The sequence below is a fragment of the Ursus arctos genome, unplaced genomic scaffold, assembly GCF_023065955.2.
Source record: "Ursus arctos isolate Adak ecotype North America unplaced genomic scaffold, UrsArc2.0 scaffold_14, whole genome shotgun sequence".
NCBI classification, from domain to species: Eukaryota; Metazoa; Chordata; class Mammalia; order Carnivora; family Ursidae; genus Ursus; species Ursus arctos.
This window is the reverse complement of record NW_026622808.1, coordinates 9,527,259-9,542,324: the sequence shown is the minus strand read 5'-3', so window position 1 is coordinate 9,542,324 and position 15,066 is coordinate 9,527,259. Positions and strand designations below refer to the sequence as shown.

Sequence of the window (15,066 nt, the reverse complement as noted above, 5' to 3'; positions counted from 1 at the left end):
TCTGCCCTGGGCCGGGCGTGTGTTTGCTTGCCCGGGGGGGGGGGGGGGGGGGCGAAGGAGCTCCGTGGGCACTCGGAATGGGGGACAACAGTCCGCCGCGCGTGACCGGGGCCTGGCGGGGCGGGGTGGAGCGGGGCGTGTCCCAGGCTGAGCCGCCAGCTTTAAAGGTCTCAGCGGCAGCGGCAGCCAGCCAGACTTGGGTCGGCACCATGGCCAAGTACAGCGTGCGAGTGTCTACTGGGGAGGCCATCGGGGCTGGCACGTGGAACAAAATAGCTGTCAGCGTCGTGGGGACCCGGGGAGAGACACCCCCACTGCGCCTGGACCACCTGGGCAAGGAGTTCAGCGCGGGCGCTGTGAGTGCACAGCGGAGCGGGGTGGAGGCGGAGGAGGGAGCAGGGGACGGCCCCCTTCGATCCTGAGTGTCTCCCCTCCAGGTGGAGGAGTTCGAGGTGGAGTCCCCCCAGGACGTGGGCGAGGTGCTACTGCTGCGCGTGCACAAGGCGCCCCTGCTGCTGCCCGCCCCGATCGGGCCCCTGAGCCGGGACGCCTGGTTCTGCCGCTGGTTCCAGCTCACGCCCCCGCAGGGCGTCCCCCTGCGCTTCCCCTGCTACCAGTGGCTGGATGGCGCGGTGAGCCTGGCTCTGCGCGCTGGGCCGGGTGAGCCGGGCAGGCGCGGCGGGCCTGGTGGGGGGGAAAGGCAGGGGAGGGGAAAGGCCGGCCGGTGTGGCCCCTGGGGAGGAGAGCGGGCAGCCCACTGTGGGAGCAAGGGACCAGGGGCTGGGGCCAGAGGTGGGGGGGGGGGGCGGTGCTGTTTCTCTGCCCTCATCACCCGTTCCTGTGCGCTCACAGCCAAGGTCTCCGGGGCAGACGACCACCCCACCCTCCAGCAACAGCGCCAGGAAGAGCTGCAGGCCAGGCAGGACTCCTACCAGTGAGGAGCGGGATGCTGTGGGGTGCTGGGGTGGGGTGGGGGGTCACCCAAGGAATGTGGGGCAGCCCGGGTTGCGCTGGTTTGACACTGACTGAAGTCCCCTCCAGCCCTCTCCGAGGACAACTTCAGCATCCCGGGGCTTGTTAGAAATGCAAATTCCCGACACCCTCAGGCCTCCTGAATCACCTCCAGAGGGTGGGGGCAGCCATACGGCTGTAACCAGCCTTCCGGAGCACTGGGGTGTGCCGTAATGTTCCGGAGCACTCGGGGGTGCTGTAACAAGCCTTCCGGAGAGTGCCCGCAAGAGTAACCGTCCCCGCGAGAGTGCCCGCAAGAGTGCAAAAACCAGGGCTGGAAATGCTTCACCCTTGCAGGTGTCTTGCTTGCCCTGGGGCTTTTTCATCCATTAATGTGTTCTATTCTCCTGGAAATCTGGGCGGAGCCAGGAATCCACCACCGCGAAGCCCAAGAAACTCATCCTCCAGGGCAGGTGGGAGGAGGGCTCTTTGTCTGCCCCAGGCTCCGCTGGGAGAGTCTGGCCCCGGAGGCAGCAGGAGGGCTGGGGCTGCGGGTGAGGACAAAGCCAGGGACCAGGGGCGCTGAGGGGCAGGTTTTCAAAAGCTCGAGCTCTGGCCAGCTCAGCTGCTGCCCGGAAGCCTGGGCTGCAAGGCTGTTGCTCCAGGAGTCTGGGACCCAGTAGCCGCAGGCTTATTGGTTCCTGGTGATTCCACATGTGTTGGGAATTCTAGCCCCAAGGAAACCACTGCACCAAATCAGCCCGCAGCGGCCCCAGGTGAGGGAACAGATACGGAGGTCGAGGGTGTCTGCGATGTGGCCTTTCTTTCCTATCAAAAGCAAGACCCAGGGGTTCAGAGACCTAGGGCCGGTCTAGGCCCTTCCCAAAGGAGGCATCATTTGACCTGGGCTCCAATTGCCTAGGTCCTCAGGGCTTAAAGCGTGTCAGCAGATCACAGTGTCAGCATTGCCCGCGAGCTCGCAGGCTCCGGGGCTCACCCACGCCAGACCTGCGCAGTCAGAACCAGCTCAGTCAGGATCTCTGGGTGAAGGGTCTTGGACATTCCCGTGTGAGAAGCAGGGCTGGGCCGCCACCTAGGAGCCCCGTACTTTAATTGCCACTTATTCTTCCAAGTCAAAAGTTCAAGCCCAAGGGCAATGACTGACTAAATGAGTGAGAGGTGGACTAGCCTGGGGCGGGGTGGGGGTGTGTTCAGCTTTGCAGAGACAGGATTTCACCATTGCACCCAAAGTCCTTAGGCTGCATTGCTTGCTTGCTCAAACGCCTGAGGCCCATGGCAGAGTAAATTTCTGGGCTCTCCCGAGCATATGGAAGTCAAAGTGTCTCTCCATGGGATGCCCGCCCAAGACTGCTGAAGCCTTCCGGAAGTCCCTCTGTGAGATGCATCTGTGTGAGTCAGGGATTTTGTGCTTGCAAGAAAAAAACATAGGCCAGCAAGCAGACCAGGGATAGGGGGGTGGGGTGGGGGGAGTGTGTCAGGAGGACACACACAGACGTACTGGAAGGACAGCCAGATCTCAGAGGCCAGAAACAAGGTGATTCTCTCCCTGTCTCTACGGGCCTAGACGCTTCTCTTTCTCTTGCTTCACATCTCTCTCTCTTCGTAGAACAGCTTTCTCTGGGTCCCAGTCCATACAGTGGGAAATGGCCGGAACTAACAGTCCCTATGTTGGCATGCGGTGGTCCAGATATCCAGACAGATGGCCTCTCTGGCTCAACCCTGTTTAAAAAAAATAATAATAAAATAAAATAGAAAATAAAAAAATTCAGCCAAGTCCATTTGAAGATCAAGTTGGCTTTATGCAATGATTCTCGAATCAGGCAGCATCCCCCCTAGCAGAGAAGAAGGAGCTCTGACGAGCCATACAAAGCGGCAGCCTTTTCTAGGCAGATGGGGACAGAAAAAGGAAGTTTCTAGCAAAAAGCGGGTTGTTTCAGGCAAGATCACCTTCCTTTGGGGAAAGGTGGGGATCAGGCAGATTTCCTCACTGGTGATGACCCAATAATTCCAGATTGGTTAAAGGTCAAGTTCCTGAGAGCAGCTGACCTTTCAAATAGGTTAGGTGTGAAGCCTTGGTTTGCCAATATGGGCTTAGCACAAGTGACTCCATTTTGGACCCGATGTCTCTTTCTTAATAGCCCCAATCTCTGATTCCCCGGAAAGGACTTTGATTGGCCTAGCTCTGGTTAGGTGTCCAGCCCTGGACCGTCAGCTGTGACCAGGGGAGAAGTCTCATTGTGGGCGGAGGCAGAGGGCAGAGCTTGGGAATGCCCTTGCTCGGAGAAGGGGGCTGGCTCTGACGAGGGCCTCCAGGGGCCTACCTCTCCCTTTGCCCTAATCGGTGGGTTCCCTGAGCCTTCTTGGGACCCACCTTCCTGCTCCTCCCTCCAGCTGGAAGACTTACAGCCCAGGCTGGCCTCACTGCCTGAATGAGAAGTCTGTGAAAGATCTGGATCTCAACATCAAATACTCTGTAATGAAGAATTCCTGCTTCTACCTGAAAGTCAGCTCTGCGTAAGGATGCCCGCTCCCTCCCTACCCTGGGCCTCAGCTGCCCTAGGACTCCTGCCTTCTGCCCTCCCCCGCCATCAAGCACATGGGTCCCACAGTCCTCCCCAGGGCACAGCCTCTGCCTACCACCAATTCCCACAGGACAGTGATGACCAGGGGCAGTGGCTACTTCAGGACCTGGGGGCTGGTTCAAGAGCCCAGGAAGGATGAGGCCAGCTGACAGGGAAGGGTCTCGCAAGGCCTCTTGCCCCCTCCCCAACCTTGACACCCCCTGGCAGGTTTTCGGAGATGAAACTCAAGGGGCTGCTAGACCGCAAGGGACCCTGGGAGAGTCTGGATGAGATGCAGACTATGTTGAACTTCCGTAAGACTCCGGCCGCGGGTGAGGAACTCGGGCAGGGGCTCCTGACTTCTTCCCTGAGACCTCAGGTCTCCTAGCTGTCATGAGCCTCAGAAAACCAAGCCCTGATTCACTGAGTGACCCGGGCAGGCCCCTGTTGCTCTAGACCTTACTTCCTCCACAAATACAAAAGAGGGTGGAGACTGGGCGTGTCCCTAACCTTCTCACGCCCCTTAATCCAACTGGCATTTGTTTGGGCAGCGACCCATCAGACACTGGGATAGGGCTGTGGACACAGTCTCTGTCCCCACAGGGCTCACAGTGGGGACAGGCTCAAAAGTGGATGATAGGCTCAAAATCAAAATACCGTTTCCCTCATGAAACCTGTTCATTGGCCCCCATGAGAATACATAAAAGGGGGACCTGCCTCGTCTGGGCAGTGGGGGGTGTCCTGGAAAGTCCCCCAGGAGGGGACTTTTGGGCCAAGACCTCAAAGTTGAGTAGGTGTTACCAGTACCAAGAATGGGCAGGGTGCGTTTCGGGCTCAGTGGACAGTGAATGCGAGGGCCCCAAAGGTGGAAGGACCAGAGGCCTTTGGGGGGGAAGAAAGACCTCTGCCTTGGCCAAAGGGAGGGAAGATAAGAGACAGAGTGGGGGCAGTGCACGGAACCCCGGGGGACTCGCAGGGCTGGGTAGCCCAGGGCAGGAATTGGGCTTTTCCCAAGGGGGGGGGAGCTTTGGCTGGCTGCCAACCGAGGACCAGGCGGCCAGATGTGCCCTGTGGGTGGCACGGTGTTAGCAGGCGTGACTGGAAGCAGGAGAAGCAGTTATGAGGCCCTGGCCACGGTCCGCAGAGCATCGGCAGGGCGGACAGGTGGGGCCCGAGCTGCTGGGGATGGAGTGTCAGTGGGGCCCGATGGGAAGAGGAGAGGGAACTCACGTGAGTGGTCCCCAGCTCTGCTGCGGCAACCAGCTGGATGGGGGTGCCGGTCCCCAGACGCCAGGCGACGGGAGGGGCGGGGCCGGAGCAGGAGCTCCCAGTGCTGTGTTTGAGGCTGCCAAATCCTGGCCTTGGGGCGTCAGGTAGGCGGACGGCAGGACAGGTGGGCTGGGGACTCAGATTTGCTGCTGGGTGAGAGGCAGTGGCTGAAGCCCAGGCAGAGAAAGGTACAGAGTGAGAAGCGAAGGGAGCCCGGGATGGCCCCAGGAGCCAGCAACTCCACAGTGAAGCTGCGGGGAGGGGGTCCATGCTGAGATGACCTAGCCGCCTTCCCCCCCGCTCCCCCCCCAGAGTATGTGGTTGAACACTGGCAGGAGGACGCCTTCTTCGCCTCCCAGTTCCTGAATGGCCACAACCCTGTCCTGATCCGCCGCTGTCGCCACCTCCCAGAGAACTTCCCCGTCACTGAGGACATGGTGGCCCCTGTGCTGGGCCCTGGGACCAGCCTGAAGGCTGAGCTGGAGGTGAGCGACTCGGGGGTCCAGGCTCTGCACACCGCCATCCTAGTGCCTTCAGGCCTGTCCCCTATTGGAGAGGGCCGTGCGTTCCTAAGGACCTGCCCTGTGCGGGCAACAGCACCCTCTCGTGGGGAACACTCTTCCCCCCCCAACCCAGTCTTCTCCCTGCCCCGCCCCTGCATCCTTTAGAGAGCCAGGTGGCAGCCCCTGCTCCCCTTCTCTCTCTTGCAGAGGGGCTCCGTGTTCCTGGTGGATCATGGCATCCTCTCTGGCATCCACGGCAACGTCGTGAATGGGCAGCCCCAGTTCTCTGCGGCCCCGATGACCCTGCTGTACCAGCGCCCCAGGGGAGGACCGCTGCTGCCCCTCGCCATCCAGGTCAGCGGCGGGGCAGGGGGAGGGAGGGGTTTGACGGAGGGGTCGGCAGACACCCCACGGCCCCCTCTCCCTGCACCGGCTCCTCCTACAGCTCAGCCAGACCCCGGGACCCGACAGCCCCATCTTCCTGCCCAGCGACAACAAGTGGGACTGGCTGCTGGCCAAGACGTGGGTGCGGAACGCCGAGTTCTCGGTCAACGAGGCTCTCACGCACCTGCTGCAGGCCCACCTGCTGCCTGAGGTTTTCACGATGGCTACGCTGCGCCAGCTGCCGCAATGCCACCCACTCTTCAAGGTCGGTGTCTCGGCAGCATGGCCCAGACTGTGTCCCTGCACCTCGGGGTGCTCTTCAGCCTGTCCCCGTGGGGCCCTGTCCTGCCAGGCGGGGGTCAGAGCCCCCATCCTGCTGCAGCAGCCTCTCCTTGCACGACTGCCCCGGGAGCCTGCTTTCCCGCAGGCCCTGCGCCTGGAAGAGGGGAATGGGGGCTGGGGTGAGGCAGGACTCTGCATGGGACTTCTCAGGGGAAAGCAGGCGGACGGTCAGCAGCCGTCCGGAAGCCTGTTCTTAGGAGAGATCTAAGGCTCATGTCAGAGTGTGCACTTGGCTTTGAGGGACCAGCAGTTTTCTTGCAGACAGCAGCAGGGGTGAGGGAGCCCGGGGAGGGAGACCCACGTCTCTACCATGGGCTCTGCTAAGCCTTCAGATGGCCCGGATTCCTTTCCTGCAGGAACCTGGGGCCCCACTTCTCGGAAGGACAGGAATTCTCCCAGGCAGGGGCCATGGCTCTTTGGATTCTCTGATTCTTACTTGGACAGTGTCCTGGGTCCCGGATGCAGGCCCTTCTCTATCCTCTCCCGTCCAGGTTGATTCTTTCTGACCATCGGCAGCTCCCAGGGCCTGGTACTCTGGGCGATGGTTCCATTTTGCTCCATGGGCCCTGCTTTTCATGGTGCATTGGCTGCCCAAGGGTTAGTAAATCACAGAATGCCGAAGCTGGGGGGCTCGTCATGCTCCTCCTGATCGGCCCCCTCATGTGCCCAGAGAGAGGAGGGCGCCAGGCCCAGGTCATAGAACAGAATGCCGGTGGAAGCCCAGCCCCCGACGTGAGGTCCGGAGCCCTGATCCCTGTCCCTGGCTGGCCCTCTTGTCGCTGTCATCTCTTCCCATGGGTGATTTACAAGACTTGGTGCCTCTAGGCAGGGGGGGTCTGGGGCTGGAGAGACCCAGGCCTCACCCACGTCTGTGTTCTCCGACCATTCTAGCTGTTGGTCCCACACACTCGGTACACACTGCATATTAACACTCTGGCCCGCGAGCAGCTCATCGCCCCGGGGAAGGTGGTGGACAGGGTAAGCTCTGGCGCTGGGGCGGGGGGGGGGATTCCCTGTGTTTCCCACCAGTCCTGGGCCCAGCGCTCCGGCAGCCAGCAGTTCTGTCTCCCAGTCCACAGGCATTGGCATTGAGGGCTTCTCGGAGCTGATCCAGAGGAACATGGAACAGCTCAGCTATTCCGTCCTGTGTCTGCCCGAGGATATCCGGGCCCGGGGAGTCGAAGACATCCCAAATTACTACTACCGGGATGACGGGTTGCAGATCTGGGCTGCCGTGGAGAGGTGAGGTGGCCATCTCCAGCAAGCTGGGGGGGTGGGGGAAGCGCGAAGATCGGGGAGGAGCGGCAGGGCCCAGGGAGGCTCGCGACAAGGAGGAGGGCTGGATGTGAATGACACCGAGCTGTGTTGCTCCTCGGAGACGCTCGGGGTCCAAAGTTGGGCCTGAACCCAGTGCACCTTGTAGCTTTGTCTCCGAAATAATCAACATCTACTACCCGAGTGATGTCTCCGTGCGTGATGACAGTGAACTCCAGGCCTGGGTGCAGGAGATCTTCTTGGAGGGCTTCCTGGGCAGGAAGAGCTCAGGTACGGGGATCTCAGCCCTTGGGCCCCACCCTCAGTGCCCTGTAGCGGGGTCCTCAGGACCCTGGTGGCCGCATGCCCAGCGCCCCTGCCCCCGCAGGTATGCCCTCCGCACTGGAGACCCGGGAAGCCCTGGTACGGTACATCACCATGGTGATCTTCAGCTGCTCAGCCAGGCATTACGCTGTCAGCGCTGGGCAGGTGAGCGGGGTCGGTGCCGGGCCGGTGGGATGGAAGGGGGCCCGGCTCCTAGGACTCAACGTTGCCTTCTTGGCCTTCAGTTCGACTCCTGTGTCTGGATGCCCAACCTGCCTCCGTCCATGCAGCTGCCACCCCCCACCTCCAAAGGCCAGACAAAGCCAGAGGGGTTTCTAGCTACCCTCCCGCCAGTCAATGCCACGTGTGACATTATCATTACCCTCTGGTTGCTGAGCAAGGAGCCTGGAGACCAAGTGAGTGCAGGGGCCTGTGGGCCGGGCCAGGCCAGCTCTGGGATATGCGAGGGGGGGGGGGGGTCCTTTCCCCTCTCTGGCCCAGACCCCACGGTGCCTCCAAGGCGCTGGGACCCCTCCCCCCACTGAAGCTTCCCAGGGGGACACATGACGTTGGACATCTCACAAGGAGGGTCAAAGGATCACATGAGTCACCCTCGCTGCAAGGAGATCATGCCAGGGGGTGGGGACGCCTCCTGGAAAGCTCCGACTCGAGCTTTCAGTCCCCAGGAGCGGCCTGCGGTGGTCCTTGCTGTTTAGAGGAAGGAGCGGGGCTGAGGCTCGGAAGGAGGCTGCTTCCAGGTCCCCGGGGTGGACGGCTAGGGCGGGTCCCAGCTGCTGAGCGGCCCCTTCACGCCACCTTGTCATTGGTTCCCAGCGGCCCCTGGGCACCTACCCGGATGAGCACTTCACGGAGGAGGCCCCTCAGCAGAGCATCGCTGCCTTCCAGAGCCGCCTGGCCCAGATCTCGAAGGAGATCCAGGAGCGGAACCAGGGGCTGCCACTGCCTTACACCTACCTGGACCCTCCGCTCATCGAGAACAGCGTGTCCATCTAAATCCCCTGCAGAGCAGGCTCCTCGGAGGCATTCCTTAGGCCCCATCCATCTAGGCCACCCAGACAAAAGGACTCCCCCAGAAAACCGGGACCCCATATGCCTCTCCCGGGACAACCAAGCCACACAGAACTCACCCCACACACCACAAAACAGCAGAAACAAAACACCCCAGAGAACATCACCACCGTGCCTTTTAAAGACTCCAAGGGTCAAAGTTTCCAAATGCCCCCAGCTCCCTTAAAGGGTCTTATGACTTTGTGTTGCTTTGCAGGTTTGCATTACATTATGATGGGGCGGGGGGGACGTAATCCTGCCCCTGACCCCGCTGACCGCCGCCAAGCGGGCTTAATGGTCACCTGACGCAGGGCAGCCCTCCCGGCAGGTCGAAAAATTGCCCAAAAGGTTGATAGTGACCTATGGTCCCGGCTATAAAAATGAACAACGCACTAAGAAGGGGCCACCAGAAGCAGGGCAGAAGGAGAAGGACACCTGTCTGGGCCGTGCCCACATATGCTTTCCTAAATCTTGTTCCAAAGTTGGACGAAAGCTTGCATATTATAACGCAGTTTCCATTTCCAGTTAATCGAAAAATAGTAGAGCCATAATAATCATACATTGCTTTCCTGATTCAATCGTCGGTGATTAAATTCCAAAGCTTCGTACACATTCTTCCCTTCTGTTTTTCTTTTTTCTCGTCCCAAATCCAGAAGCGTCCATTAAGGCCAAAATGGCTCCCTTGGAATTCACCGAATGGTTTCCATCTCGCCTCGTGTTGTGGGTATCACTGCTTTGGTTTTTGAGGTTTGCTAAGGTTTATAAACCATGTGGACAGAATGTAATATGTATTCGAGTCACTGTGCAAACACAACCACTGAGAGAGAGCGACGCCACTTGACTTGGAATGGTAGAAATCGTTGGTTGATGTATAGAAAGTTCGTGCTCGCTAAATATCTCAGATTGGGGCCATAGGACCTATGGTGGCCAATGGACTCTGGAGGAAGCAATGTATGTCACTTCCCCGATGAGACAGTTGAGAGCCGGCGTCCTCCCCCATCCTTCCCTCGCTCTTGAGGCTGCCGTGGAGGTGTGCTCCAGAAGACGTGGACCCCCTCCTCCCCTTGATCCCTAGACTGCAGGCTCACGAGGACAGGGTTTATAACTGCCCACCACAGCGCCTGGCACACACCAGGTGCTCGGTAAGTAGGCGTTGAATGGAGGACTTTATACACAATGATTCCTCAAACCCTTCCATGCCCCTTTGCCTAAGGGAGACCTGTGTGTCTCCCCAGCTAGCCCATGAGTTTCTTGAAGGCAGGAGCTGGGTGTCATGCAGTTTATATTCCCGGGGCCCAGCGCTGTGCTGACACACGAGAGATAGCTGACAAATGTTTGTTTGATGATGGATAAAAGGGAGAATGATTGAATGTACATACGTGTGGATGGATGGATGGATGGATGGATGGATGGATGGACAGATGGATGGATGAACTACTGAGTTGGAAGGCAATTCCGCTCCAGTGAACAAACCAATATTTCTTTCGATGTATATCTTCTGGGAGCAACTATCATCTCCTGGAGAAAATGGAGAAACCAAGGCAGCCCAGCGGTGGAAATCCAAGCATTCAGTCTCCAATCGTCCTTGGAGAAGCCACCACTCCCTCCACCACCCAGGCCTGTGACCCCTCTGACTCTCTTTCTCTCTCTCTCTCTGTCTCTGTCTGCCTGTCTCTCCTCTGTCTCTCACACACACACCCCCAGTTCTTGGACTCTTGGCTGATGGGCCAAAGAACAGAAGGTCATTACAGGTAACATTCACCTCTAGGGAAGATCTAGTTCAGAGTGATGGTCCCCTTGGCCCAGGGTGGGGACTTTCTCATGGACAATAAGGCAGTGGGCATCCAGGTCCCAGACTCATGCTGTGGAGATCCCGCCCCAACTGGGCTTGCTGGCCAGAGGGGAGGAGGAGCGCCCTCTTTACCACCCCGACTCCAGCCTTTCAGTTAGGGAATCAGGGAGTGGAGGGCACAGGGCCCTAAAAGTGGGGCAGGACCCTCGTTTACCCCTGCCACTCCCTGCCCAGTATTCTAGGACTGGGTGGCGTGAGTCACCAGGGAAGGAGGGGGACAAAGGTGCAGGTAGGTGTCAGCAAAAGGGGTAGAAAACAGAAATGCAAGACTCTAACACATCAGCACGGAACGGGTTAATGACAGAGTGCAGGGGCAAGGCATTGCCAGGCATAAAATCACAGGCTCGTAAGAGAGACGGGTAGCTATGTGCAAACGGTAGTAAATACCTGGAATATAGGAAGACCTTGTACCAACTAACAGCCCAGCAGAAAAGAGGGCACAGAAGAGGACATTTTTTAAAGACAGTCCATAAAATAAACCTCAACGTCTAACCAACCTGTGAAAAGATATTTAATCTCACTGATCGTTAGGAAAGTATACCCAGAGTTGTCAAGGGCCTGAGGCAACCGAGCCCTGGTATAACAGTGGAGCAGCGTGCCTTTGGGGGCGAGCTCTCTGGAAGTCTCAATCAGACTTTAAAATCTAAAAGAAAAAAAAAAAGTTTAATCCAGCGAACCACTTATAACAAGGTGTCTTACTAAAAAAAAAAAGGCGGGGACGCCTGGGGGGCTCAGTCGGTGAAGCGTCTGCCTTCGACTCGGGTCATGATCCCAGGGTCGTGGGATCGAGTCCTGCATCGGGCTCCCTGCTCAGCAGAGAGCCTGCTTCTGCCTCGCTCCCTCTCTGTGTTAAATAAATAAATAAATAAAATCTTTTAAAAAATGTTCGTATCTTAAATTTAAAATACTTTATTGCTGAAAAATGCTAACTCTCATCTGAGCTTTCAGCCGGTCCTCCTCTTTTTGCTGGTGGAGGGTCTTGCCTCAGTGTTGAATGGCTGCCGAGGGCTGCGGTGACAGCAGCAATTTCTTAAATAAGACAACAGTGAAATTTGCTGCGTTGATTGACTCTTCCTCTCACGAGTGATTTCCCTGTAGCACGCGACGCTGTTTGACAGCATTTGACGTGTAGAACTTCTTTCAGAATCGGAGCCCGTCCTCTCAAACCCACTGCTGCTTTACCGACTAGCTCACGGAATATTCTCAATCCCTTGTTGTCGTTTCAACAACCCTCCCAGCAACTTCACCAGGAGAACATTCCATCTCAAGAAGCCACTTTCTTTCTTTATCCATACAAAACAACTCTTCTAAACTGGGGCAGACACTCTGGAAAACAGCATGGAGGGTCCTCAAAAAGTTAAAAATAGAACTACTCTATGATCCAGCAGTCCCACTACTAAGTCTTTACCCCACGAATACAAAAACACTACTTCAAAGGGAGACACGCACCCCGATGTTCAAAGCAGCTCTATCTACAACAGCCGAACTATGGAACCAGCCCAAGTGTCCACGGGCAGATGACCGGATAAAGAGGATGTGGTCTATAGATACCATGGACTATTACTCAGCCATCAAAAAGAATGACATCTTGCCATTTGCAACAACATGGTTGGAACGGCAGAGTATTACGCTAAGCGAAATAAGTCAGAGAAAGACAAATACCGTATGATTTCACTCAAGCAAAAAAAGGAAAAAAGACAGAGAGATAGACAAACCAAAAAACACTCTCTTTTTAAAAAAAACCTTTTTTTAAAAAAGATTTTATTTATTTATTTGACAGAGAGAGAGACAGCCAGTGAGAGAGGGAACACAGGCAGGGAGAGGAAGAAGCAGGCTCCCAGTGGAGGAGCCCGATGTGGGGCTCGATCCCAGGACCCTGGGATCAGGCCCTGAGCCAAAGGCAGACGCTTAACCGCTGTGCCACCCAGGCGCCCCCCAAAAAACACTCTTGACTCTCGAAAACAAACCGATGGTCACCAGAGGAATGGAGGGTGGGGGGTAGGAGGGACGGGGGAAACAGGTGATAGGGATGAAGGATGCCTTTGTTGTGATGAGCGCCAGGGAATGGATGGAAGTGTTGAATCGCTATATTGCACACCTGAAACTAATATCACACTGTATGTTAACTACCTGGAATTTAAATAAAAACTTAAAAAAAAAAAAAGCTACGCCTTCTCTGTTATGAGATCGCAGTGATTCAATCCCATCTCCTGGCTCCTCTTCTGATTCTAGGTCTTGCTCTTTCCGCTGCCTCTGCACGGACCTCCTCCACTCGAGCCTTGATCCCTCAGAGTCATCCTTGAGCGCTGGCATCGACTTCCTCCAAACTCCTGCTCGTGTGGATATTTTCACTTCTTCCCTTGAATCACCAATGTCCTGAAAGGCATCTAGAATGGTGAATCCTTTCCGGAAGGTTCCAATGTACCTTGCCCAGATCCATCAGAAGAGTCACTCTCTGTGGCAGCTAGAGCCTCACAAAGCAGATTTCTTAAATAATAAAACTCGAAGGTCAAATGAGTCCTTGACCCACAGGGGGCAGATGATCGCTGCGTTGTCAGGCCTGCGAACAACATGCATGTCACTGCCCATCTCCACCAGAGCTCTGCGGAGACCAGGTGCATGGTCAACGGGCAGCCATATTTTGACAAGAATCCTTGTTTCTGAGCAGGGGGTCTCTACAGTGGGCTTCTTCAGTAAACTGTGTCATAGAGGGACGTGCTGTCGTGCAGGCTTTGTGGTTCCACGGACAGAGCACAGGCAGAGCAGACTTCGCAGCATTCTGAAGGGTCTGGGATTCTCAGAATGGCCAACGAGCACTGGCTTCAACTTAAAGTCACGGTTGCGTGAGCCCCTAGCAAGAGAGTCAGCCTGTTCTTTGAAGCTTTGAAGCCGGGCGTTGACTTCTCCTCTCCAGCTATGGAAGTTCCAGGTGGAGTCTTCTTCCAACAGAAGGCTGTTTCCCCTACACGGAAGATCTGTTGCTGAGAGTAGCCACCTTCACTAGTGATCTTAGCTCGATCTTCTGGAGAACTTGCTGCAGGCTCTACGTCAGCACTCGCTGCTTGACCTTGAACATTTATGCCATGGGGACGGCTTCTTTCCCTAAACCTCCGGAACCCACCTCTGCTAGCTTCAGACTTTCCTTCTGCAGCTTCCTCACCTCTCTCGGCCTTCACAGAACGGCTGAGCATTAGGGCCTTGCTCTGGGTTAGGCTGTTGGCTCAACGGAATGTTGGGGCTGGTCTGATCTTCTACCCAGACCACGGAGACTCTCTCCCCATCAGCAAGAAGCCTGGTTCTCTTTCTTATCATTCGTGTGTTCACCGGAGTAGCCATTTAATTTCCTTCCAGAACTTTTCCTCTGCGTTCACAACTTGGCTCACTCTGGCGTGAGAGGCCACGCTTTCGGCCAATCTCGGCTTTCAACACGCCTTCCTCACTAAGCGTCACCATTTCTAGCTTTTGAGTTAAAGTGAGAGACACGTGACTCTTCCTTTCCCTTGAACACTTAGTGGCCACTGTAGGGTTATTATTAACTGGTCTCATTTCAATATTGTTGCGTCTCAGGGAACAGGGAGGCCGAGGAGACGGAGAGATGGGGGAACGGCCCATCGCTTGGGTAGTCAGAACACCCACACCACCTTGTATGGGCGAAGTTCATGGCTCCCAAAGCAATTGCAATGGTACCATCAAAGATCACTGATCACTGATCACCGATCACCGTAACAGAGATAATGCTGAGAAAGTTTGAAATATTGCGAGAGTTGCCAAAATGTGACACAGAGATGTGAAGTGAGCAAATGGCCCCCACGGACTGGCTCGATGCAGGGTTACCACAAACCTTCAGTTTGTAAGAAAAACAAGCAATATCTGCAAAGCACAATACACTGAGACACAAGAAAACGAGGCATGCCTGTGAATACCTCTAAACACGCAGCTCCTTAGCTATTCTTGGAACCGCCGTTACCGCCTTGCCCGGTTGAGTTAAATCTTTGACTTGCGTTCATTCTAATTTTATGAATCGTGTTGGTAATTTTTTTTTAAATTATGCTTTGGCAGGTTGGAGCCAGGGCCCTGCCCAGTCCTCTCCCTGCATCCCCCCGCCTTTGTGCCTGCCCAGGGCCTCTGCTCACTCCCCTGGGAGGACCTGGAGCACATCACGTCCCACCCCTGCCCCCACCGACCTGCGACCTGCGGAAGAGCTGAGGAGGGGACGGAGGTAAGAGGCAAGAGACAGACGCAGGAATGGAGAGAGGGAGAACACGGGGTGACTCAGACTGGTTTACAAGACACTGGCCTCCAGGGCGGGGAGCGGACAGGACAGAGACGCAGAGGAGAAGGCGCCCACAGCTCTCTCCCAGGGCACCTTGGAGAAGGGGATGACGGAGAGTGTCCTGGAGCCAAAAGCAGACCCAGTTCCGGAGAGGCAGCGGCAAGCCTGGGCTGCCACGACAGGAGCTGAGAGCAGATGCGTGCCCACGAGGGGACAGGCGCCTCAGGGTCTCTCCAGAACCACCTGCCAGCTGCCTGTCTCCCG

At 56.7% G+C, this 15,066-nt stretch overlaps 1 protein-coding gene across 1 annotated transcript; it reads left to right on the top strand.

Moving 5' to 3' along the window:
* Positions 1-209: 209 nt before the first annotated feature.
* On the top strand, positions 210-8,623 carry ALOX15B (arachidonate 15-lipoxygenase type B). The gene is made up of 14 exons (XM_048226988.2): positions 210-356; positions 438-660; positions 853-934; positions 3,364-3,486; positions 3,762-3,865; positions 5,115-5,287; positions 5,513-5,659; positions 5,751-5,954; positions 6,923-7,009; positions 7,104-7,273; positions 7,455-7,576; positions 7,674-7,774; positions 7,855-8,025; positions 8,444-8,623. The coding sequence occupies exons 1-14, from the start codon at positions 210-212 to the stop codon at positions 8,621-8,623; spliced, it is 2,034 nt and encodes a 677-aa protein (XP_048082945.1).
* The last annotated feature ends 6,443 nt before the right edge of the window (positions 8,624-15,066 follow it).